The 23,697-nt window shown below is 46.7% G+C and overlaps 3 protein-coding genes across 7 annotated transcripts in view; 1 reads left to right on the top strand and 2 right to left on the bottom strand.

Moving 5' to 3' along the window:
* The window catches only part of LOC135393763 (apoptosis inhibitor 5-like), a 28,541-nt gene extending 24,348 nt beyond the window's left edge, over positions 1-4,193 (bottom strand). Inside the window, exons 1-4 of the mRNA XM_064624008.1 lie at positions 4,137-4,193; positions 3,758-3,799; positions 3,401-3,549; positions 3,131-3,340 (exon numbers count right to left, since the gene is read on the bottom strand). Coding sequence (XP_064480078.1) covers positions 3,131-3,340; positions 3,401-3,549; positions 3,758-3,799; positions 4,137-4,173 — 438 coding nt within the window. The 5' untranslated portion in view covers positions 4,174-4,193. The remainder of the gene's footprint in view (positions 1-3,130; positions 3,341-3,400; positions 3,550-3,757; positions 3,800-4,136) is intronic.
* A 10-nt stretch (positions 4,194-4,203) lies between these two features.
* Positions 4,204-23,619, top strand: LOC135393766 (thymocyte nuclear protein 1-like). Of its 3 annotated transcripts, none has more exons than XM_064624018.1 (9): positions 4,204-4,318; positions 4,388-4,481; positions 6,402-6,517; positions 6,590-6,658; positions 6,719-6,814; positions 6,891-6,952; positions 7,693-7,877; positions 7,959-8,023; positions 23,543-23,619. In XM_064624018.1, exons 1-8 carry the CDS (start codon positions 4,256-4,258, stop codon positions 8,003-8,005), a joined length of 732 nt encoding a protein of 243 aa, XP_064480088.1. In that variant the 5' UTR covers positions 4,204-4,255; the 3' UTR covers positions 8,006-8,023; positions 23,543-23,619. The 3 variants fall into 3 exon arrangements, with proteins under 3 accessions (XP_064480088.1, XP_064480089.1, XP_064480087.1); XM_064624019.1 differs by lacking the exon at positions 23,543-23,619 and adding an exon at positions 14,455-14,878; XM_064624017.1 differs by lacking the exon at positions 23,543-23,619 and having other exon boundaries at positions 4,205-4,318; positions 7,959-8,802.
* The window catches only part of LOC135393765 (CD151 antigen-like), a 40,839-nt gene continuing 25,425 nt past the window's right edge, over positions 8,284-23,697 (bottom strand). For all 3 annotated transcript variants that reach the window (XM_064624015.1, XM_064624014.1, XM_064624016.1), the window contains exons 2-8: positions 20,312-20,433; positions 12,016-12,207; positions 11,882-11,956; positions 10,802-10,900; positions 10,260-10,415; positions 9,480-9,563; positions 8,284-9,342 (exon numbers count right to left, since the gene is read on the bottom strand). In XM_064624015.1, coding sequence (XP_064480085.1) covers positions 9,268-9,342; positions 9,480-9,563; positions 10,260-10,415; positions 10,802-10,900; positions 11,882-11,956; positions 12,016-12,207; positions 20,312-20,401 — 771 coding nt within the window. In that variant the 5' untranslated portion in view covers positions 20,402-20,433 and the 3' untranslated portion in view covers positions 8,284-9,267. The remainder of the gene's footprint in view (positions 9,343-9,479; positions 9,564-10,259; positions 10,416-10,801; positions 10,901-11,881; positions 11,957-12,015; positions 12,208-20,311; positions 20,434-23,697) is intronic.

The following is a 23,697-nucleotide window of genomic DNA, read 5'->3' as shown; positions in this document are numbered from 1 at the left end:
CTCTCCCGCCTCAAAATCGCTGGTTCGGGAATAGTGGAGCGAGAAGCGTGACATTTCCACGCTCTCTCGCCTCAAAATCACTGGTTCGGGAATAGTGGAGCCAGAAGCGTGACATTTCGACGCTCTCCCGCCTCAAAATCGCTGGTTCGGGAATAGTGGAGCGAGAAGCGTGACATTTCGACGCTCTCCCGCCTCAAAATCGCTGGTTCGGGAATAGTGGAGCGAGAAGCGTGACATTTCCACGCTCTCCCGCCTCAAAATCGCTGGTTCGGGAATAGTGGAGCGAGAAGCGTGACATTTCCACGCTCTCCCGCCTCAAAATCGCTGGTTCGGGAATAGTGGAGCGAGAAGCGTGACATTTCCACGCTCTCTCGCCTCAAAATCGCTGGTTCGGGAATAGTGGAGCCAGAAGCGTGACATTTCGACGCTCTCCCGCCTCAAAATCGCTGGTTCGGGAATAGTGGAGCGAGAAGCGTGACATTTCCACGCTCTCCCGCCTCAAAATCGCTGGTTCGGGAATAGTGGAGCGAGAAGCGTGACATTTCCACGCTCTCCCGCCTCAAAATCGCTGGTTCGGGAATAGTGGAGCGAGAAGCGTGACATTTCCACGCTCTCTCGCCTCAAAATCACTGGTTCGGGAATAGTGGAGCCAGAAGCGTGACATTTCGACGCTCTCCCGCCTCAAAATCGCTGGTTCGGGAATAGTGGAGCGAGAAGCGTGACATTTCCACGCTCTCCCGCCTCAAAATCGCTGGTTCGGGAATAGTGGAGCGAGAAGCGTGACATTTCCACGCTCTCCCGCCTCAAAATCGCTGGTTCGGGAATAGTGGAGCGAGAAGCGTGACATTTCCACGCTCTCCGGCCTCAAAATCGCTGGTTCGGGAATAGTGGAGCGAGAAGCGTGACATTTCCACGCTCTCCCGCCTCAAAATCGCTGGTTCGGGAATAGTGGAGCGAGAAGCGTGACATTTCCACGCTCTCCCGCCTCAAAATCGCTGGTTCGGGAATAGTGGAGCGAGAAGCGTGACATTTCCACGCTCTCTCGCCTCAAAATCGCTGGTTCGGGAATAGTGGAGCCAGAAGCGTGACATTTCGACGCTCTCCCGCCTCAAAATCGCTGGTTCGGGAATAGTGGAGCGAGAAGCGTGACATTTCGACGCTCTCCCGCCTCAAAATCGCTGGTTCGGGAATAGTGGAGCGAGAAGCGTGACATTTCCACGCTCTCCCGCCTCAAAATCGCTGGTTCGGGAATAGTGGAGCGAGAAGCGTGACATTTCGACGCTCTCCCGCCTCAAAATCGCTGGTTCGGGAATAGTGGAGCGAGAAGCGTGACATTTCGACGCTCTCCCGCCTCAAAATCGCTGGTTCGGGAATAGTGGAGCGAGAAGCGTGACATTTCCACGCTCTCCCGCCTCAAAATCGCTGGTTCGGGAATAGTGGAGCCAGAAGCGTGACATTTCCATGCTCTCGCACCTCAAAATCGCAGGTTTGGGAATAGTGGAGCGAGAAGCGTGACATTTCCATGCTCTCTCGCCTCAAAATCGCAGGTTTGGGAATAGTGGAGCCAGAAGCGTGACATTTCCATGCTCTCGCACCTCAAAATCGCAGGTTTGGGAATAGTGGAGCGAGAAGCGTGACATTTCCACGCTCTCTCGCCTCAAAATCACTGGTTCGGGAATAGTGGAGCGAGAAGCGTGACATTTCCACGCTCTCTCGCCTCAAAATCGCTGGTTCGGGAATAGTGGAGCGAGAAGCGTGACATTTCCACGCTCTCTCGCCACAAAATCGCTGGTTCGGGAATAGTGGAGCGAGAAGCGTGACATTTCCACGCTCTCTCGCCTCAAAATCACTCGTTCGGGAATAGTGGAGCCAGAAGCGTGACATTTCGACGCTCTCCCGCCTCAAAATCGCTGGTTCGGGAATAGTGGAGCGAGAAGCGTGACATTTCCATGTTCTCTCGCCTCAAAATCGCAGGTTTGGGAATAGTGGAGCCAGAAGCGTGAGATTTCCATGCTCTCGCACCTCAAAATCGCAGGTTTGGGAATAGTGGAGCCAGAAGCGTGACATTTCCATGCTCTCGCACCTCAAAATCGCAGGTTTGGGAATAGTGGAGCGAGAAGCGTGACATTTCCATGCTCTCTCGCCTCAAAATCGCAGGTTTGGGAATAGTGGAGCCAGAAGCGTGACATTTCCATGCTCTCTCGCCTCAAAATCGCAGGTTTGGGAATAGTGGAGCGAGAAGCGTGACATTTCCATGCTCTCGCACCTCAAAATCGCAGGTTTGGGAATAGTGGAGCGAGAAGCGTGACATTTCCATGCTCTCTCGCCTCAAAATCGCAGGTTTGGGAATAGTGGAGCCAGAAGCGTGACATTTCCATGCTCTCGCACCTCAAAATCGCAGGTTTGGGAATAGTGGAGCCAGAAGCGTGACATTTCCATGCTCTCCCGCCTCAAAATCGCTGGTTCGGGAATAGTGGAGCGAGAAGCGTGACATTTCCATGCTCTCTCGCCTCAAAATCGCAGGTTTGGGAATAGTGGAGCGAGAAGCGTGACATTTCCATGCTCTCGCACCTCAAAATCGCAGGTTTGGGAATAGTCGAGCGAGAAGCGTGACATTTCCATGCTCTCCCGCCTCAAAATCGCTGGTTCGGGAATAGTGGAGCGAGAAGCGTGACATTTCCATGCTCTCTCGCCTCAAAATCGCAGGTTTGGGAATAGTGGAGCGAGAAGCGTGACATTTCCATGCTCTCGCACCTCAAAATCGCAGGTTTGGGAATAGTCGAGCGAGAAGCGTGACATTTCCATGCTCTCCCGCCTCAAAATCGCTGGTTCGGGAATAGTGGAGCGAGAAGCGTGACATTTCCATGCTCTCCCGCCTCAAAATCGCAGGTTTGGGAATAGTGGAGCCAGAAGCGTGACATTTCCATGCTCTCGCACCTCAAAATCGCAGGTTTGGGAATAGTCGAGCGAGAAGCGTGACATTTCCATGCTCTCTCGCCTCAAAATCGCTTGTTTGGGAACGTATCATTAGACTACTCTTTACATCAGAGTGTCCAGGCATGGTTTGCCCCTAGTATATGACAAGTTTTTCTGAGTGTGTTGTTTTCCAATTTTCAGTGATGCTACGTACCACGCCGTTGACAGAAAGCAGCTGGTCACCACGCTTGAGAGCTCCATGGCGATCAGCCACACCTCCTGGAATTATCCTGGATATGTAGATGGGAGAGTTCTGCTCCCGTCCACCCATGACATTGAAACCGAGCCCCTCATCCGTCTTTGGCAGCTCTACTACTCGAGGGTGTGCATGACCCTCACTTGCTGCAAAGGCTGCCACTGTTGCCTGTCCACGTACACATTTAAATGCATGAGGAATTTCACCTACTTAGGTTAGTTGTGTTACCTTAGCTGTTGCACTGGCACGAATGTCAGGGCTGCCCGAAATGTCGACTGTTTCATAGACGTGCTCATAGACTTCACGAACTGCATTACAGAATTCACTTTGCAGAACTTTTTGAAGCGCCGCTAACTTCTGTGTTGGCACTTCACCGCCTGGAAATAGAGGAACGATTAGCAATACAGGTACCTGCGATAGAATGCAGTTTTTGTATGCAACTTCTTTCAGAATTTGAGCGCGGCTGCCTTAAGCGCGAGATAGATAAACATGACACTTTTTCTGTATTATCTTGACCAATCCGGACAAGTGTTGAGTTGTGAAAACTCCTGTGGACACACTGTATCCTGTGCATCTCGAACTTACTCCGCTGTAATTTCTCCAGCAACTCAATCGCCCTTTTGACATCTGCGAAGAAAAAGAGCACCGTTTTTTTCTATATTACACATCCAACAACGCAGTTTTGCAGACAGTATAACACCCGTATCAATTAACAATATAATTTCAGTGTTATAGTGCGCCACTGTTTTCTCTCGGTACATTTCTGCATCCCAGAAAAGCGAATTCTTTGCGAAATGGTATCGGATCGGAACGTAAACAAGTGTGTAGCACAGCTTTGTCGAAAACTGGAACAAGCAACAAGTTGCTTCTCTCAATTAACAGCTTCTCGCTATAACACGGATAAACTACTTGAAAATTACAGGAATTTTTGCTGTAGTATGTCAAAACAGAGCCGCACCCCTACCTCTTTCAAGCATCAGAGACTCCCTAACAGCCGCCATTTTGAATCAACTGGCTGCTGCCAGAGGGCTGCTGCCCGGTGGCTCGGACAGAATGCCGAGTCATCTTCCTATTGGTTGAAAAATGGAGAAAGCCATTTTTCAAGGAGAAAGAAATGAAAACAAGTTCAGCCGGCGCGAATCCAAAGTATGTTTACGCGCGGCTGAAATCGTCTTCCTTTTTTTTTACTTTCTTTTAATGTCCCTGTTTTAACAGTCACCGTTTTGCTCGTTTTCTGGGCTTACCTGGAGCATTCGTCACCTGCTGTTTTCTACAATGCCGAAGAAACGAGAACGACGGGAAAGCAAAAGTACGACATGTTACAGTTGTGAAGTCTTGTTTTCGTTTGTTATCTGTCTTCTTTGTATCTTCATTGTTCATTGAGAAAGGTAAAGCTAGAGCGCTAGAGTCACTGGGGCAAAGCTGCCATGCGTTGCATGTTGATCATGCATGCGTTGAATGTATACAGTTTATGCAGATGCCTATGCCTATCGTGTATATAGTTCACTGGCAGTCAACGTTGGCTAAAAGTGGCCTGGTTAATCTGGTTCCAATCTCACAAGTTGCCCGCTGCAGCACATCGGGTCTCGCCTCTGTCTCACTTTTCAGGGGGCTTTTGTAAATTAAATGCATGGTGGCTCCTGTTGGAGTGAGTGGTGAATATAGCACGCTTTTGAGGAGAGCTAAATATCATTTGATGGCTCCTTTAAAGTAGCGCAGTAGTTATTTTTAACACAAAGTTTTCTTCCAATAAAACTGTTAAGTAGGCCAGTAAGGTGCACCGTGTGATGTAACTAGGTCTAGCACAGAGTCACACTCCTGGCTTGGTCATGATTCGGCCGCTCCTTCTATCCACCGGGAGAACTGGCAAAACTGGTTTACTAAGGCAAAGGGACAAGGCGGTGAACCAGAACGAGTTCCCTCTGTAACGTCATCGGTGACGTGGCATTATACCCTCCTAGTTATACCCAGTGAATGCGTGGAGCATAGGTGGGGAGTAACGTGTTACATTCGAGTAGTGAAATATGGTAACATTTGGGAGAAAAGTAATGAGTAACGTCATTACATTTTTAATAACTAACGCGTAACAGTGTTACTGCATGTTCGGGAACATTGCTTCATCGTCTAAACTTGAAAGCCTGAGCGAGGACCGTGCCTGCAGAATCCAGGAAAATCCCCGATATTTTCTATCCATCTTCAACAATGACAAGAAGGTCACATCGACACCCACGAAGAACGCAAAAGAAGGGTGATTGACCTACCCTGGTTGAGATGTCACCTTTGTTTACCACCACTGTTTTTCACTCACTCTGGTATTTTTCGGATGAATGGGGCGACAGAAAAATAGCCTCTACCCTCTGAACAAGTAACAAAGGGCTGTTTGGATTCGTACTGTGTGAGATAAGACAACTTTGACAAGGAGCACTCAGCCAAACGGGCGAAGCTCACAGATGAAAATTTTCAACATCAACTACTTCTGTGTTGCAATAAATCGTACATGTAAGTTGTGTTCATGCGTGACCCTTGTTTGTGCCTAACATTGCTTGTATTGATTTGCGGAATGCACTTATGTGACTCAACCAAAAATGGTACATATTATAAGGACAACTGGCGAAGTAATGCAAAAGTAACGGCATTACTTATCAGAAGTAACGGCGTTAGTAAGGAGTTACTTTTTGAAAAAAGCAGTGAGTAACGGTAGTGCACTACAAAATAAAAGTAACTTCCCCACCTATGGCGTGGAGCCATATTTATGCGAGTTTTTGTTTCTTGGAAACAAAATGCACACATCAAAACCTTTCGCGCTTCCAGGTAAAATGGCACACACACTTTCATCAAACGTCTTGATCTGAAAATTTTTTGGATGGCCCTCTGTACCCCTTTAAAGGGACAGTCTTGTACATATCGAATCATTTCGAAATTTAACTGAAATTATATACACTGCTGTTACACAACCACATGAAAGTTTCATTGCAGATAACGACGTGGTAATGGACAAATTTAGTCGAAATATTCCATAAAAGCAGATGGCGAAGATACGTCTCGACGATGCTGTGGTCGATTTTCCCATCAACTGGTATCCATATAGGCCCTTAGAAACTGCTGTAACTTGGGAGTCCCAGTTGCATTATTACATGGAGGAGCCACTCCAGTTTTTTTGCCATAGCAGGGAACACGTCTCTGCTGAATTTTACCGCCAACACTGCAGAAAACGAATGTCTACTTTCAGACGATGTTACACCTGACAAGGATTCAAAGAAACTACGCGCAGATACAGAAGCAATAACACACTGGCTTCTTAAATCAGAACCAGAGAGCAGGATGCAGGACGGTATTGATGTAAAAGTGCGTACCCAGGGGTCATTCTTGCGTTGCTTTCTGTCTCACCATTACCCGTTGTTCCATTTGTCTTCACAGTTTGGCATTGATGATCTCATTGCTTGCACTGACAGTACTTCTTGTTGGGATGGAGTACGCAACTATCAGGTCTGTTAATACCATCTTTCTCTTTACAATACAATACATATGCTCCATCCTCCATTTCAGGCAAGAAATTTCATGCGTGACAGAATGAAAGAAGGTCACCTGTGCTTTTTCTATCACAGTAATTGCAAGGTTCCAGCCATTGTGGGCATTGTTGAGGTAGTATATATTCTTCTTTAGTGTCCCCAATGCAGGCATGCTCAATGCCAGATATTTTATTATCTCGTTTGCTTAGGTTGTGAAGGAGTCTTATCCAGATCATACCCAGTATGACAAGAAGAGTCATTACTATGATAAGTAAGTGGCAGCAATTTAGCTTCAAATTTTGCCCATTTACCAGGGTGCAACGGAGGTGCTATTGTACGGACCCAGTTGGGCTCGTGGTCCCACATATGGGGGTTGGAAACTCGGCTGGGGGCCATCTTCTGTGGGTGGGCCTGTGTTTCCTTTTTCTCCTTTCAGTTTGAAGCAGCTTCGAACCCAATAATATGGACTACTTTCGTCAGTGTGAAAATAATTACGGACTCGGTGGTAAACTGGGTTGTATCTGTGATCCTTCATTGTTCCATTTACTTTGCAGCTGTTTGGTGAATCAACAAAGTTTGATCCCAGTAACGTGCTAAACAAATCGCATTCACCTGCCTCTGGAGGCCAGTAATATTGGCAAATAAATAAATGAATCAAATTCTCTATGCGAATAACAGATATAGAGGTAGGGGACCAAGAGAGAAGAGGCCAAGTTCTGTCTGTCCTTCTCCACGAGTCTTTCCTGCACCCTCTCCCTTCTTTCTATAGACATGTGGCTGTATCAGTGAACGTGTCTGTGCGAAATTCAAGATTACCTGCTAAAAGCAGAGTTCATATCCTATCTCTCTACATGAAAGGGACTGCTCCCCCACCTTCAAATGCCCTTGACGTGTTAGGAAAAGGGGATGTTTTGCCAGCTGTTTAAAAACTCTCCATCTATGAATCTAGCCGTGGTACCAAAGGGTTTGTGCATCACCTTGACTGATAGCTGTCTTTATTCTTCCAACTAGGTCTAGCACAAAGGATAATCCTCGCTGGTTCATGGTTGACGTGAAATTTGTGCGAAAGCTACAACATCCTATCAGTCTTGCTCAACTAAAAGGATTGCACGAAAAGCACAAGGCTTCCAAGGGACCCCTAGCTGACATGAGTTTGCTCACGAGGTCACGTCTGTCAGTGCAACCTGTTAGTGATGGTAAGGGAAGCTGAGCACATATCATGGGCTTAGTTGAAATATTAAAATTTAGAATAAACGTGCTTGTGTTTCTCACTACAGGTGAATGGGACTTCATACTCAGTTTGGAAAAGTCACAAGATGGCTAAGATCTACAGCAAAAATAGGTATATCATGGACAGAAATGTAATTTTTAGTTTTGCCGAATGTATACGGACTGACAATTTAAAGTTTGGGTCTGTTGAAACACGGCTATGTGTGCCGAATATCCGTGGAGATGTTCTCGAGACAGCAGCTTGAGTCTGCCGTGCGGACAACCTGCAGCACTTGAGCTGGTGTTGTATAATGGCCATTGTAGCCACAAAATCGTGGATTGCATAGAGTCTCGTAATCCAGGTAGTGTTCAACATACCAGTACTTCTCTGCGTTAGACCTTGCTTGGTGTAGTCCTCTTTATTCCAAGATACAGAATGAACAATGCATGGTAACCCACATGGTAGCATTGGGTTGCCATCCGCTCATGTACTGGGTAGAGCAGGGGTCATATTCTTAGGCCGGTGAAATTAAAATTGAAACTATCGCGTCTGTTGGACATGGACGCAAACCTCTTCTCGTTAGCCTTGGGTAGGAATGGGGATTGCAACAGAATGGTCTTGCCATGGTGGATGAAAGATGGAGAGGAACAAATCAAAGGGGCTTCTTTCAGACATACGCAGAAAATCTCTTATTTAAGAAGGCATAGTTTAAAGAAAGGTAGGCATCCCTTTTGGTGCAGTTTTGTCACTTCTTTTGACTGAAAGCACTCCTGCCAAAAAAAGGGGAATACTGTGGTTTTGGTTCCTGCCTTATAAGTTAATAGCACACTCTGCCAGAGCCCTGAACAAACAGGCAAATGTACTGTATGAACACTTCCAGAGCATTTCAGGTATGAGAGAATGAAAAAATATCTAGGAAGAGCTGGTGAAGATGATGCCCAAGACTAGGGAACATTCGTATTTGTGTCTGTCCTTTTCATGTTCCCTAGTCTCGGGCATCATACATCATGCAAGCCATTCCAGTCATTTTTAGCGGGAGTTTTACGTGCATATGTGCTTTCTTAATACGCCGCACAAAAGAAGAGGTTTGCAATATCTTTGTGTTCTATATGCACACAAATAACTCTATATTTTCCACCAAAGTTGGCCAGCTTTGGTACTATGTACACTTATGGGGTCATCTGCCGATATACAAGAAACACTGAGAAGCAAAAGCCACAGAGTTGAGACATGTTCCTCCTGTTGGGATATGCAACTGTACAACACCTGTTTGTACAGGAAAGGCTGTCAGAAATAAATAACATTGAGAGTTTTCGGCGCACATCACATTATCTACATTTTCCCGCACACTCTCCTTTATGCACGTATCGTTGTACTCAGTAGTACTGTGGGTGGCGTTTGTAATCTCGAAGCCGAACGTACAGGCAGCAAGAGAATATCATGCCAAATACCTGAAAAAGGAAAATACTGTTTCATACAGAATGGACTCGTTAATTCTTTACAAATGACATCAACTATTCTCAATCTCTTTGAAAGCAATTATCAAATAATACGAATGAAAGTAATTAGACCCGTAGTGTGGGCTTACCTGGACAAGGCAAATTCCGAGCCCCACAGCCCCTATGATAACAAGGTGCTCCCTCACCTGCTGTTGTAATGCATTTACGCAACCCTGCAAAACACCAGCATGTGTGACTCTCGAGTAACAAGCCTGTTGAAGGCTAGATACGGTAAGTCACATTCGTCGGGGCTTTATAGCATTTTAATTGTTCACAAGTTGTACCATTCTCCTGCCATCCTATATCAATCCTCCTCACAGAATATCGTCTCGCATCGACCACAAACTCAAAGTAGTCCGCTTAAAATGTAACACTCAATCATTTTCAAATTCCTTTTTCCCCTAAGACTGCCATTGATTGGAATAACCTCCCGCCCCACATCATTACCATAACTGACCCGTCTCAATTTCGTAATTCTATCTCAAGTTGATAAATCTTGCGTCATTTATGATACCTTGTGTAACCTACTTCTATAACGTTGTTGTTGTTGTTGTTTCCATTTGTTGTTGCTGTTTTACTGCTTTTTTTTTTCTATGTATTATCTTTTTCCTCACTTCCTGTAACCCACTCCTCCCATGTAACACCCGTCTGGGACTTTTGGGAGCTCAATAAATTGATTGATTGATTGAATATTCCTAAGTTCCCCACTCATACAGTTTGAAACTTGAAGTAATACTTTCCAGCTTCGGCTAAATGGAGGCTTATCTGGAATGCACGCATAAATGGCGCGAAATATGTTACATTGCTGTGCCAGGAATTCTATGAGAAAAAAAAAGCCATTTATACTGTTCCCTAACTGCAGTACTCACGTCATAGTAGATGTTTGAGGGGTGGTCATGTACTCCGCATTGCGGCAATACAGTCTTGCAACAGGAGTCTGGCACCTTATTACGAAGCTGTCGATTTGCTTTAAGCCACTTGCTGTGCAGCCAGTCTTCAAACCCTACAGCCCCACAGCACTTGAACTGAAACGGTGATCGAAACAATGTAGCACATCCAGTGGAACTTGGTTGCCCATGTCAATAATGTCGCAACCTTGCTAGGTCAAGGGTGTGCTGTCACGTAGGAATTAAAAATGTCTTTCACTTACAGCTACGACTATCCGCAACAATTTGTTGACTTAGAACCTGTTTGTGACGCCGACTGTGCCTCTTTTTTTCTTTAACCGATGTAAGTCGGCTGAGCTGCTGCACATGCCACGGTGTAGGACAATTACTAATAAAATCTTGGATTTACCTCCTCTACATTGATACCGTCTTCGGTCGGAAAAACTTGAACAATTTTCCAGTGACATTTAATTGAAAAGGTGTCCCACATGAAATTACTATGAGAAGGAACAAGTGGAACTTACACTCTGGTGGAAATCATCAATGGCGCTTGTCCTCGCTGCATCGAAGAAGTAATTCTCCGTGAAAGTTGCATTCAGGCTCTCCTTTAACTCTTGTTCCACCTAACAGCGTTAAATGATCAATAATGGAGAGCTGAAACATGGAGCACGAATAACAGAAAAGAACGAGTGACAAAATTTAGTCTGAACTGCATAACTAACTACATCCATGAAGGGGTCTATTGGGCAGACCCATGCACAGTGTCTTGTCACTGCTCAATTTGAAAAAGCAACCATGGGCGGTGCGTCGTGACCTTGGAGGCCCGATCTGGTGGCGTGACGTAGCATTACCCAAGCGGGAGTTCTGAAGGAGGGGAGGCCTCTCTAGAGGATGTGCAAATCAAGGGCAAGCTACAGGTCAGCCCGGATCATCGTTGTTGTGCATGTCACTCGTTGAACAATACGCTGCGCAGGGTCGAGGGGAAAGTTTGGAGAAACCACGTGATGTCTCTGTCCACTCACAAGGCAGCAATGAGGAAGTATTTCCCACCTTATTTGGGATCAAGGAGATCGCTCTACGGGCAACAGGGGAGAGAGGGAAACTGGTGAGATGCGCTGACCTGCCTGCATTGCGTATACGCCCCAGTCTAAAACGCAAAATTTATGTAGGGGGACTCGACTGCTCCTTTAAAATGTGGGGCTTCGTCACTTAGTGGCTACAACTATATTTTCTCTGTACCTAGCTATATGGGCTCTGTCAAGGAGCTGCACTATATGTAGCCAACAGTGAGAAAACCTACAACTGAAGCATGAAAGCGGGCATGGTCAAACTCGCTCCAATTACCATTGCTCGGAGGAGGAAGAGCACTACTTGTCCTTTGTCCCGTTTTAAGGTATTTTTGTCCGAATGTTATAAACCACCCTCGTAACCAGCTGTATATGTTTATTATTATAACTGTCACCCGTCGTGTCTGGAATTTTGAGTTGGATCAAGTCCTTTCGTACAGGTTGCTGCACAACAAGGACGATATAAGCTCCGATAACTGCATCCTGTTGCAGTGCAATAAATTGCGAGGCTTTTTGAGCGAATGATTTGACAGTTACCTGTTCCTCGTAGACGTACGCAATAATTCCCGCCACAGCCTCCAACAGAAAGATGAGCAACAAGAGGAAGGTGTACTGAAAGAAAACACGTGTCAATGGTATTGGAAGAGAGGTATATAGGAAAGGGACGTTACCCCGAGAAGGAGGCACCGGTCCAGCCTCCATATGGCGATGCAGCCGAGCACAGTGACAAATATGACAATGATACCAGCCAGGAGCAGCATGTAGGCTGTGGAAGCGTACGTGACCGTTGCCAGCAGGCTCAAGTGATGCTGCTTCATGACGATCGTCCATATTGCCACTCCTAACACTGCAAGGCCAGACAACTGTGGAAGAAAAGTCGTTCAAGACATTTTCTCCTTAATCATTATTATAGGAGTAGGAAGTCGAAACCCCATTTCATTCTTCAAGCACACACGACATTTTCGCTTGACGTCAGCAGGCCGCATGAGGAGCAGACATCCCACTGGCCATAGAAAATGCACTGCTTCATCACTCACTTCCCTCCTTCACTTACGCGCTATCTGAAAGAGGTTTCTGGAGGCTGCACAGATCAGAGGCTGCGCAGGAGCTCGGGTTATTCGTAGCGCCGCCAAAAACGAAACATTTGTGGAGGGGAATTTTACTGCTCCTTTAAGGTGCACATAGTGACCTAACCACGAGGTAGGTCATTCGTGCACACATAGTCATACTCATAAGCTGCTCCACGAACACTAATGCGTGCAAGAGTGCGACAACGTTCAACTCAAGCCTGCGAAGGCCACCCGTTGCGCATGGCTTCGTTCCCGCTTTGTGCTCTCGAAAGCAGATTTTTTTCCATTTATATACTCAACGTGCACTTGTGCCGTATATTTCTACAAGAAATCTACAAAAAAAAATCTCTCCTTCGGAAATACAGAAGGCCACGGACATCCTACTCCACGGCACGAAATACGAGCCTGCTCAAGAATATCTTGAAGCTGATTTGCCTAGTCTTTATAGGCTTAGATTGGCCCTAACTGAATGATACCTAGACCACGGCCCTCGACTGTGCCGGAGATTGGCATCAATGCTATCGGGGATTGGTATACGTTCCTACAATCGATTTGCAGTCAACTGAAGTAACAGCTTCCTACAATAATTGTAGAATCCAACATCTTTCGCTACCGTCATCACCGTCTCCTGGACTGGAGAACAGCGCTTTGCGCTCAGTTTGGCCTCACACAAAAGAGATAACTTGGCCTAAACGGCGCTTTCACAATCGCTTTGCTGTTTCTGAGGAAGGAACGGTCCATTATGCCCAGCATGGCCCCTCTGTTGTCGAGAGAACCAATCGACGCTTTGCAGGCCTCCTAATGAGCTTGCTTCCCGACACTTAAAGTGTTTTCGGAGGTAGAGCTGGGGGCCAAAATCGAAAAGGGCACCCCCCTGAAACACCGCTCACTCTGCGGGAGATAATTGATGGTGATGAGAACACCTTCATTCTCACTTGTTTAGCGGATAAGAAAAGAGCTTTTAGGACTCTCCTTCAACGCCTCGTAAACTGATGAACCACCGTTTTTTTGCTGAGGAAATTCTGCTTCAGAGTGGTTCTTGTGCGTGACCCTTTTGATTATTCGACACTTTCGCGTAATATTTAGCGCCCAAAGTGGCGGAAAAGGAGACTTTTAGCTCTATACCCAAGTTGCAGTCTTAAATACTTTTGGGAATAACTTTGCATCTTACAAATAATATTTAAAGTCAGTCAGTACTATATAGTGTCTTAACTTAAATACGTTTGGCACTAAGTTATTCCGAAGATATTCCCGTTCATTTATGCTTTCGATGGACAGGAAGGTCGAGAAGAAGATTAACATGGTTGTTTTGGTTGGGCGCTATGCCCAAACTTTGTTACTGTTTTCCTGGTAGACAGTACTTCACTTAAATACTATTTTGAATAACTTGTCCAAGCACGTGGAACAGGGCATATCATCTCAATGTCGAATTCGTAAAAGGCTCAATCGGACTGTAGACAGGACTCCGACAGGACTTAGACAGGACTCCGCGGGACTCAGATGTGAGGACATATGTATGGTAGGTTGGCTAACACTTCTCTGGTCGAACAGTATCAGCTTATTGGTTTGGCCCAAGCAACCCAATATTGGCAGGATATCTGCTATTGGTCCAGTATGGACCAGCATTGCCAATATCCAACCAATAGTAGGCCGAGATGTTGTGCTGCTTGAGGGATGGTTTATGGTCACAGGAACATGGTAGCACATGAATTCAATGGAACGACCTAGTAGAAAGGTGCATGGACACGAGCCAAAAGAAAGTGCTACGGAGAACCACTTGGATAGCTCCTGGTAGGTTTTTCCTTTTTTGGCTTGCCGTGCTCTGGATAAATTCGTCTGGGGCCCATATGGAACAGACCGCCGTGGCATGGACATTCGGCGCATTGCTTCTAATCTTCTCGCAGTGGAGAAAGTCTTGGAGATAAAATCGCTGATAGCGTAACGATCGTTTGTAGTTGTACTCTTTTTGATTTTTTTTGTTCGCAACCGCAGATTTACCGTACCACTTAATACAGCAACGCGCCGCGAAACTCTGTGCAGGGAATCTTGCGGGCCCGCCACTGGGATGCCTGCTTGACGCTACCATTGACTTCTACAAGCCATGCATAGGAGCCACGCCTCGTATAGGGAAACGAGAGAAGAGGCGTCAGAAGGAAGAAGACGGATGAAGCGTCCGTCCACGGCGTCTCTGCGTGTGACTGCCCGCGGAACCGTGATAACAAACAACCCCGCAGTGAAAGGTTGCTATCCCCTAGTTAGCCCTTAGTGCAACACCGTGATGGATTGATGGCTAGCCCAATAGGTCTCATTTGGACGTGCCCGATGTGAATCAGGCGTTGTACGTGTCGGCTGGGACATCTGTTAGATCGATTTAATCTTGAAAGGTACTTCCCTTTTTTTCTTTCTTTTCGTGTTCCTGCTTCGAGATGGCATCTCCGCCTTATAAAGGGAAAGCAAACTTGTAGCAAGACATTGATGGTTTGGTTGCCTTCGAAAATGAAATGATGAATTTTGAAGCACGTGTACGTCACCAGCTTCGACTTGGTGGGAGAAGAAGGTCCAGACGTTTGTTCGATTTTATGGCATGGCATGTACAAAAAATGCACATTCATGTAATGAGGCGACCTTCTCCTGGGGCACGATTACGCCTCTAACCCACTAGATGCTCTGTAAACAAAGAGCTCATATTACTGTCCAACCCTCTTCCCCTCTCATCCGAACGACTCTGAATGCCAGTTTCATGAGTGGAATCGCCTGTACAAAACGACATCTGTGCATCAGATATGAAGAAACTGTCATACCAGCAGAAATTTTTCCCACATCAACAACAAAAAGCCCCATCGGTGCACGAACAACTAGAATTCCTACTTGATGACGATACACGCCTTCATAACGAGGATACTCGTGAATTGAACAAGTTATGAGAGATTAATCGATGTGGTATTGTACTATACAAGATAGACTTTCGAGGAAACAATAATTACTGTTTTACGCGACAAACTTCCGCATCAACGCTTGAGATCGAGATCCTCGGCCATTCCGATTGATTCTCTGAAACACGTGACGTTGGCCGCCGCTGCTACACTGGCGGCGTGGATGTGAGCCGTGATGTCATAGGCGGATGCACTATACATCACAGAGGCTCTTTCACTCAGATATTTCAAAACTCTTCTGCTTCCTCCAGGAAACGGTATACTTGCCCAGAGGCTATGACTCAGAGTTTATTTGCTCGCGGTACTTTCCTATAGCAGTGACCGGCCTACAACTTAACTTCCCATCATCATTATTTCATGCACATATCATATCATATCACCCCATCTCGTCTTGGCTACAGTCGTGACAACGAGAAAAGTCTGGTCTGGTTCCAATCACCACACAGCCGGATGCGCTTCGGTATTCACGATGATGATTTTCCACGCGACTATTACTCCCTTCACAGTTCTATCACCACCACCATATGCTCCTGGCATAACTTATCTGACATATCCGGGGCACTTATCTGGCATAACTTGGGACGACAAATCCTTGAACTTGCTCGCGATAATGCGGTTAGACCCGAATTACGCTGTTCCGCGCAACATTTTCAGAAAAACTCTCATTCTTTCACCAATTTTGGGTCGCGAGTCAATGCGACCATGATTGACGTCAACGGGTCGTGGATTGATTTCGCTTATCTGAGGGCATAGGTCGGCGCAATCATGATCGCAATGCCTTATCAAAGCCTGATGATCGCGATCATGAGTTCGATCACGAAGCACTGGCAAGACCGACCTATATGTCTGAGGGTCCTTCGAAATCTCACTTAGCAGGAGACAACGTATCGCCGCTGCTTGTACCACACTGGAGTCGCGCGTGTTTCAACGTAAGAATGACACGTCTAAACCCCGCCCTAATCTATGTTCCTATTGGCTGCAACAGCTAGCCCGCGACTAGTGCAACGACACCGAAACTATGAGTGTTGGTGACACCTGCTGGTATTGTAGGCGGAGTAGCCATGTTTGGGTTAACAACATTTCGTGCCGTTCATTATCGTTTGGTCCACCGAGGTCGGCGGAACTAATATGAATCCACATGGATCAAGTAACTACTAAATTGGTTCTAAACTGGCGTGGATAGTGCGCGCCGTTCCAAAAATATACCACTGACGTTTAAGCTACGTCTCCAAACAGGGGTCGATCCGTGTTCGATGGCTGTGTATAGAATGGGCGCAAAAAATAGCGTCGGGGCCTTGACTTTATTTCTAGCTTTTCATCTCCGCCTTCAACGGTGGTTTACAGTGAGCCGCCCTCAAAAATAAACCCGCTCTTCCGGATTTATTTTATGCCGGCCTTGACCACCTTTCGCCTTTGCTCATCTAACCTTAGGATGGCTTTCAACAGTTATCATTCCGGTCACTATACTGCACTCGTGATTTGCCAATTAAAGCTGGTGAAGTCGTGGTTATGAGCTGATTGTCTGTGTGATACGGTGCGCGGAGGGTTCATCCTGGGCAGACTTCACAGGACACTGCGCCGGCATTTGGCTCGAAGCGTCTGAACTGAACAGCCGTGAACAGAATGTGACGTGAAGGAGCACGTCCAATCGAGCGCGATACGGAGCACTTTTGACTGATTGGTTTTACCTTCGTCTGTGTGCCTCTCAGCGATTACTTCATAGCCTTCCACAAGCAGTACATCGAATAGACAGAGAAACGGGAATCCGCAAGCAACCACTCAAATGTGAATCCCTGGCTATTTAAATTAATTTATTTAATTTTCCCCCTCTCTCTATCTTTAATAAACATATCCCCCCTGGCTATTTAAAGTAGATTTATCGGCAGATACATAGATTAAAGTGACCGATGAAGAAGAGGTCAGCACAAAATATTTTAGCACAGACTTTTAAAGCGCTTAAAACACGTACAAATGTCAACATAAGGGTAGACACTAACGGTACATAGCGTCTGCATACGTGACGTAGATATCAAAAGTTGCCAGCAAATAGACGAAGAGCGAAATGTTGTCTCCTGTACTCATCCTGATCTCAGTTGTCTCGCGACGTAAACACCCAATTATTATTATTGTACTCATCCGTAGTACTACTTTCAGGACGAAAAGTTGAACCTCATTACGAAACGCGATTCATTTTAATCAATTGGAAGGCACTCGTGGCCAAACTAGCGAGAAATATGAGACAAAAGTTGACACATTAAAGAAACAAAGAATGTACTGGAGAATTTTGCTGCGGAAATGATTCGTGCAGGATGAGTGGGTGTCATAAAAAAAAAGAAAAGCAAGGAAAAAGACGAAAAGAAAAACAAGATGACGATAAATAGGCATCGCAAAGCTTATGTCATATGCGACGACGATGGGTGAAGCACATAGCGAGTTTGGAAGCCAAGGTCCACGTCCGGTGGATTGCGGTCATCGGGAATCTGGCATGCTTTGATTTGATTTGATTCGGGTTTTATTGGCGAATCAGCTACAAAGGCCCGAATCTGGCATGCATGAAGTGGGGCAGTGCCATGGCGTCGCTTTTGGCCGTCCACCGAGCTTTGGTTCGCGCATACAGCTTGCCTGTGTTGAATGGTCTTCCACTTTCCTCAGTCCATAAGCTTCAGTGCCTCCTGGCGCGCAGTCTCCGAGTGTGCTTGGGAGAGACCTATATAGTCATTGCCGCTTGAAATGGTCCGTTACGGAGAGACGTGTCGGAAGTATCTCCGCCTCACCATCGGCGGCATACGCTAGTTAGGAAGCTTCGGAGACGCAAGCACACGTGTCTCTCATCTGAAGACTAGTATACCTGACTTTGTGGTCGCACCCACAGCACTCCTTTGGACTTTCCCGACACCCTGCATCTCCCTGTCGGTACCGGGGAAGAAAGGCAACTTCGCTGCATGCGTGACGAAGCAGCTCACTCTCGATATGATGAGCTCGTGTTATGATACCGCAGTTTTCACGGATGGCTCAACCACGAGAGGAAATTCGTCGTCTGCCTTTGTCAATCCTTCCGAGTCAATTTCAGATGGCCATCATCTCTCACGTAAAACATCGTCAACATGTGCGGAGCTTTATGCTATTCTTTTCGCCCTTCGGAAACAGCCCCGTTCGCTTCCCGTCTTTACGGATTCCAGGCAACTATGGGACTTCGCGGCTTCCTCAGCCTTGTGGTCACTGAAATTCTGCAAGTATTTAAGAAAGCAAGCGCACACGGCCATTCTATCGTCTTCCAGTGGACCCGGATCATGTGGGCATCAGCGGAAACGAGGGCGCAGATCGAACAGCAGCAGGAGCGCACCAGTACACCCGGCGTGTCCCCGTCATCTTGTCTCGGGGGTATCGCCGTTACCTCGTCTCAAGCTTCGCTGGCCCCATGATGCAGTCTCAATGGCAACGTGACATCACCACCCACTCTCTGCTTTATTCCGTTGACCCCACGTTGTCCCTTACTTTCCCCCGCCGAATGCCGCGTTCCTTTACTCCCACCGCACCGGCTTTCAAACACCTCCTCGCTGTCAGCGCGTCCAGCCTCTGTTCCACGTGTGGTGTGCGTGGTGGTGACCTCCATCACGTCCTCCTGGTCTGCGGACAGACGATCGCGAGCGCACCCTCATGGAAACTCCTCTCCAACGCGTCGATCATCGCCAGTTCGACTTAGCCAAAATTCTCGGGCCATGGTCGTACCCTTCACATCTGATGGAAGGCCTACGAGCTGTTGCTGAGTTCCTCTCCAGCACTGGACTAATGGACGAGCTCTAATAGGACACCTTTCCATCATCATGCATCCCTTCCACAAGCGCCATGGGGCTGTGTAACCGCCATAACGGCGGAGAATGACCCACCACATCATCCCATTTATGTGTCTGTTCCAATCGTCTCATTATACACCGCGAAGAGCACGAAGGAAGGAAACAGAGACGGAAGCAGGACAAAGTGCCGGTCGTTTCTGTCAAATCTGTCATGTTTCGTTGCCCATCGCGTGGCACGACTGTTATCTCGTTTTCATCTCGTTCCTGAAAGTTGCGTTTTGTAGAGACGATTCCCCCCGTTGTTGGAGAGCTGACAAATGTAGTCGTTTTAATCTGCATGTACATTTCGAATTTCATCACACGCTGTTTCCAAACTGTTCGTACAAGTTGAGGGCGCTGTCATAGTTTGCGAGGCACGTCCACGGTATACGATATCCTGTTCCAGCTGGCACGTGCGCACTCGCTTGGACTTGGTTCCAACAGGTTTGCCAAGATAAGCCAGAATTTCCTTTGTCCAACTTTTGAAACTACTTGGAGAAGTAGAGGGAAAGAGTCGTTTTCTTTTTATTTTGTCGATCATAAATCACGAACGACGTACAATGAATCCTGTTCCTTTTGTGTTCGTCTCAAGGTAACGACATCTTTCATTCAGCCAGGATAAATTTTTTGCACTTGAGTGCCCCTTTAAGTGCGGTACGGTGACACAAGAGAGAAACCTCCTGAGAGCAATGCCTTTCGCAATCCTAACCTTGGAGGCGACGTTTTGTAAACACGCAATCTTTTCCTGGCGCATCGTATTCCCTTGACGTCCCCGGCCAAATGTCACTGTCATAGTCGAACATAGTTGGTATACTCATCGCTGTGCGAACACAGTGACAGGGAAAACCACAAGCAGGTACCGAAAATGCATCAAACGAGATTTTAAAAAATCGAGACTGTACAAACTCAGAAACGAGGTTCTTTTACGTTCAGTTGATGCGCTATAAAGTCCACCTTATGCCATAATCTTACCGTACGATGGTCCTAGAAGGTGGCCTACAATAAGGACTTTAAAAATATGGTACCCATACACGCACTTTGGGGCCCAAAAGACGGATGACCCCATTTGGGGCCTATCATCTCTGAGCACTCGGTTTCGCGACAAAACACAGTCTGCGAGATATCACTTACGAAGAAGATGAAGTTGAATATGTAGAGCATGTACTTGAGGAAAGAAACCGAGCAGCAGCCATTATCCTTGCTGCCACGCCGAAACGTCATTTCGCTCCTCTCGAGATGCTCGGGGCTTCTGCCTGTGGAAAAATAAAATTTAGGCGTCAGAAGGTTGCGTCCACCCGGATGGAGAGTGAAGAAAAGTGGTACGAATCATAAAAGGCCTTGTCGGAAACGGCCGTAATTTTCATCTATTTCGTCATTTACTGAGACTACAAACAAAGGCACGTGTCTAAACGCGGGCTTCGAGAACCCTTTCAGGCCATTGACGCGCACCTTACCACAATCCCTCGCAGCCTTCTCGGTTGCAAAGCATTTCCTGCGCCTTTACCCATGAAGGAAAGACGACTCTGCCGTTGAACTGCTGGGTAATCTTGGAGGACCAGGAACATGAGATTGGCTGTTTTATCACCCCATCGGTGTAGTCAGATAAAAGATTTGCGTGATTTTGTGACAGCCAGCCGTTCACTGCTCATGAGATCCGTCGTCTATACTATGCACGGTTGAGTGTCTGTAACTTGTTCAGTTCCCACCTACGTTCCCTCACCCTTCCGTGATTAGGTAAGACATTTCTCTGTTTCAATATAGATTGCGGGATGTCTGCAACAGCTTCACAGTGCCACAAAACGTGGCGTTTTCTTTCCTTCTTTTTGACAGTCGCGTTATGGAATTGAATAGTTGGTCGCTTGAAGCTGAAACCGGAATCTTGTGCCAGACACTTATCTACTCGTTACCGGTTTCTTCGAGGTTCATGGCACAGCAGATATCCAGCAGTCGGACGGAAGCTCTGTATGTTTTAACTAAAAATCTCGGCTGGACCAGTTGAAAAGTAGCGACCGATGAAGCCTTCTATAGGCAGGCCTCGATGGAAGCGAACAACAGTCGATTAATATTCTCAAACTGTTTGCGTTGATTATGCCACGCACAGAATATTTCACCTGGGCGCCAGTGCTGTGATATGGACCACTAAGTGCAAGTCGGCTTATCAATAGTGGTGTAGGGGTATCTTGTGGTCATCGGCGCCATGTCGACGACGTGTTATGACTGTCTTCGTATGTGACGACAATAAAAAGTTGGCAACAGTAGGTTGATGATGACATTAGGCTTACGTACAGTAAACTCGTGGGGGCTAGTCACCCCAATCTGCCATCTCTAGTATAGTGCTGAAGCAATTGATTTGTACTGCAGACACAAAGGGGGTTCGAACCTGTGCGACATAGCCATATGAGCAGTATTTGGTGAAATGATCGCACGTGAGAAACGTTTTCAGTAAACAACAACAACAAATAAGTTAATGATAATGAATGGGGAAATTCGTTTTCAGTAAAAAAAACACTAAAACGTTCGAAAGAGTGGGTTTGTAGTGTTCCGACCAACAACGCGAGCGATGAAAGATGAAAGTCACTGAAAAGGTTAGCCAACTGTAGGACTCGAACCCACATCTTCTGGATTACCGGTCCAGGGCTCTACCAATTGAGCTAGGTCTGTATGTCTAGCTATGTCTAGCTATGGTCTTGTATGTGATTGTCCCTTCTATGTTGTTCCAGCCTCATGTTCAACGCGAGCGAGTCAGACGTCTATAGTGGCAAAGACCCATCAAACCAATTAGATGTCGAAAAAGTGGGGTCACGTGGCGTGATTCCCGATAAACAACATGTGTGGACTGAACTGTACTATAGCGACCACAAAGCAACTTGGACCTGTACAATTTTCATAGCGAATATTTTACGGCGTTCCAGCGGATGGCCTGCGTATGACAAGCAAGGCATGCCATCAAAGCAGTTATGTGGAACCGATACTCGAATGGCGTCGTGCTTCACGCGCATAATTTTCCATCATTGAAGCGGCAACGCAACTGACACAGAGTGCAAAACCATAGCGAAAGTGTGTTGAAAAGCCTCCGTCAGCCATGTCAAAGGAGGGCTGCACCGAAAACGAATTCAACACCAAGACAGAAATGTCTGTAATCGACTTGAACGTTTTTCAACAGTTGTCTTCATAGAGGAAAGAATGTTTCTCGGTGGGGGCGTGACCATGATGCGCATCGAGACAGACGAGCGGATAATCGCCATTTTGGGCGGGAGTTACCCGAAAGCTTCACCTTGGCCTTGTTTACACTTTCCCTGTTCTGCGGATTTTGTGCGGCTGACGTGTGCCACATAAGCCATTGCTTGATAACTCGCCAATTGCGCAAAAGTAAACGGTGTTACAGCTGTTAGTGTGCGCATCACGAGACAGGAAAACTTGCGCAGACGAACGTTGAGGCTATACCTCAGTGCTGTATACTCCGTAGCTTTGCCAGTGCCAAAAGAAAGAGAAGCGTGTGCAGAAAACAGCTACCGAGGACAGCACTGAGGAATATAGCGTTCGTGCAAGCGGGCCCTCATGTCTGCTTCAGAAAGGGTTACCAACAGTTTGATTGCAGTTGTTTCAGTTTCGGGAAACTCATCAGAACAATGCGGCTGATCGATAGTTTTTTAGTGGTAATGCGAATAGAGGGGCCCGTGTTGTTTATTATGTACGGGAGGATATAGGCGCATGCAGCTGGTGGGAGAACACTGCCTGTGCCAAAGCTTAGGCTGTGTCCTCCATGATTATTACGAGCATCCCAAGCAGCACAATATCTTGACTCAGTATTGGCTCTGGTCCACTAGTAAGTGGACTAGATACCCAGCCAATATTGGGCCAAGAGGCTTTGGTAAGGAGTACCCGAGATCGCTACGTAACTGCAAACGCAGACCTATCCATTCTAGGGGCGTGATATTATAACACGAGCGCACACTCTGGTTCGGTCAAGTGCCTGTACTAAAACCTTTTTTGTTTCGATGGAAAGCTTATCGCCGTTTTTCAACCACCCTGCTCGTGCAAAGTGCCTTTGCGGAGGACACGCAGCGGGTGGTCGTGTATGACCTCCGCAGTCGGAGAGAAGGGCACGGTACTATTAATTCATCTTCGCGACTTTCCAACAACCTCCATCGGGCTTCGTGGCCCGTACGTAGTTATTGTCGCCAGCAATCGATGAGACATCGTGCATATTGATAAGCCGACGGACATAATCTCTACCGGAGGGTTGGGAGCGATTATGAGAAAATGGTCGTACAATTAAATGGTATATTTGCGGGTCATATACGATTAGGAGCATAATTATATGGATGCGTAGAGACTAAATCCCAAACTCCGTAATTACAGAAAAGATGGCTTTATGAATATCGGTTACTCCAGGAGGTTTGGCAGCTGCTGTCAGCACCCAGCACAGGTGCGGGAAGACACTGAGGAGGGAGACAAGATGGCGAAAAGGAAGATTGCGCGGGACAATGTTCCGATGTAACCCTTATTACTTTCAT

Source organism: Ornithodoros turicata, chromosome 5, assembly GCF_037126465.1.
Source record: "Ornithodoros turicata isolate Travis chromosome 5, ASM3712646v1, whole genome shotgun sequence".
NCBI lineage: Eukaryota > Metazoa > Arthropoda > Arachnida > Ixodida > Argasidae > Ornithodoros > Ornithodoros turicata.
This window is presented reverse-complemented; position numbering and strand designations above follow the sequence as displayed.

What these genes read in the sequence shown, in the direction of transcription:
- LOC135393766 (XM_064624018.1), top strand. Translation starts at nt 4,256, where the DNA reads ATGGAGAAAGCCATTTTTCAAGGAGAAAGAAATGAAAACAAGTTCAGC. An exon ending in AGAACGACGGGAAAGCAAAA is followed by an intron (nt 4,482 to 6,401) that starts GTACGACATGTT and finishes GTCTACTTTCAG; the next exon opens with ACGATGTTACACCTGACAAG. An exon ending in AGGACGGTATTGATGTAAAA is followed by an intron (nt 6,518 to 6,589) that starts GTGCGTACCCAG and finishes TTGTCTTCACAG; the next exon opens with TTTGGCATTGATGATCTCAT.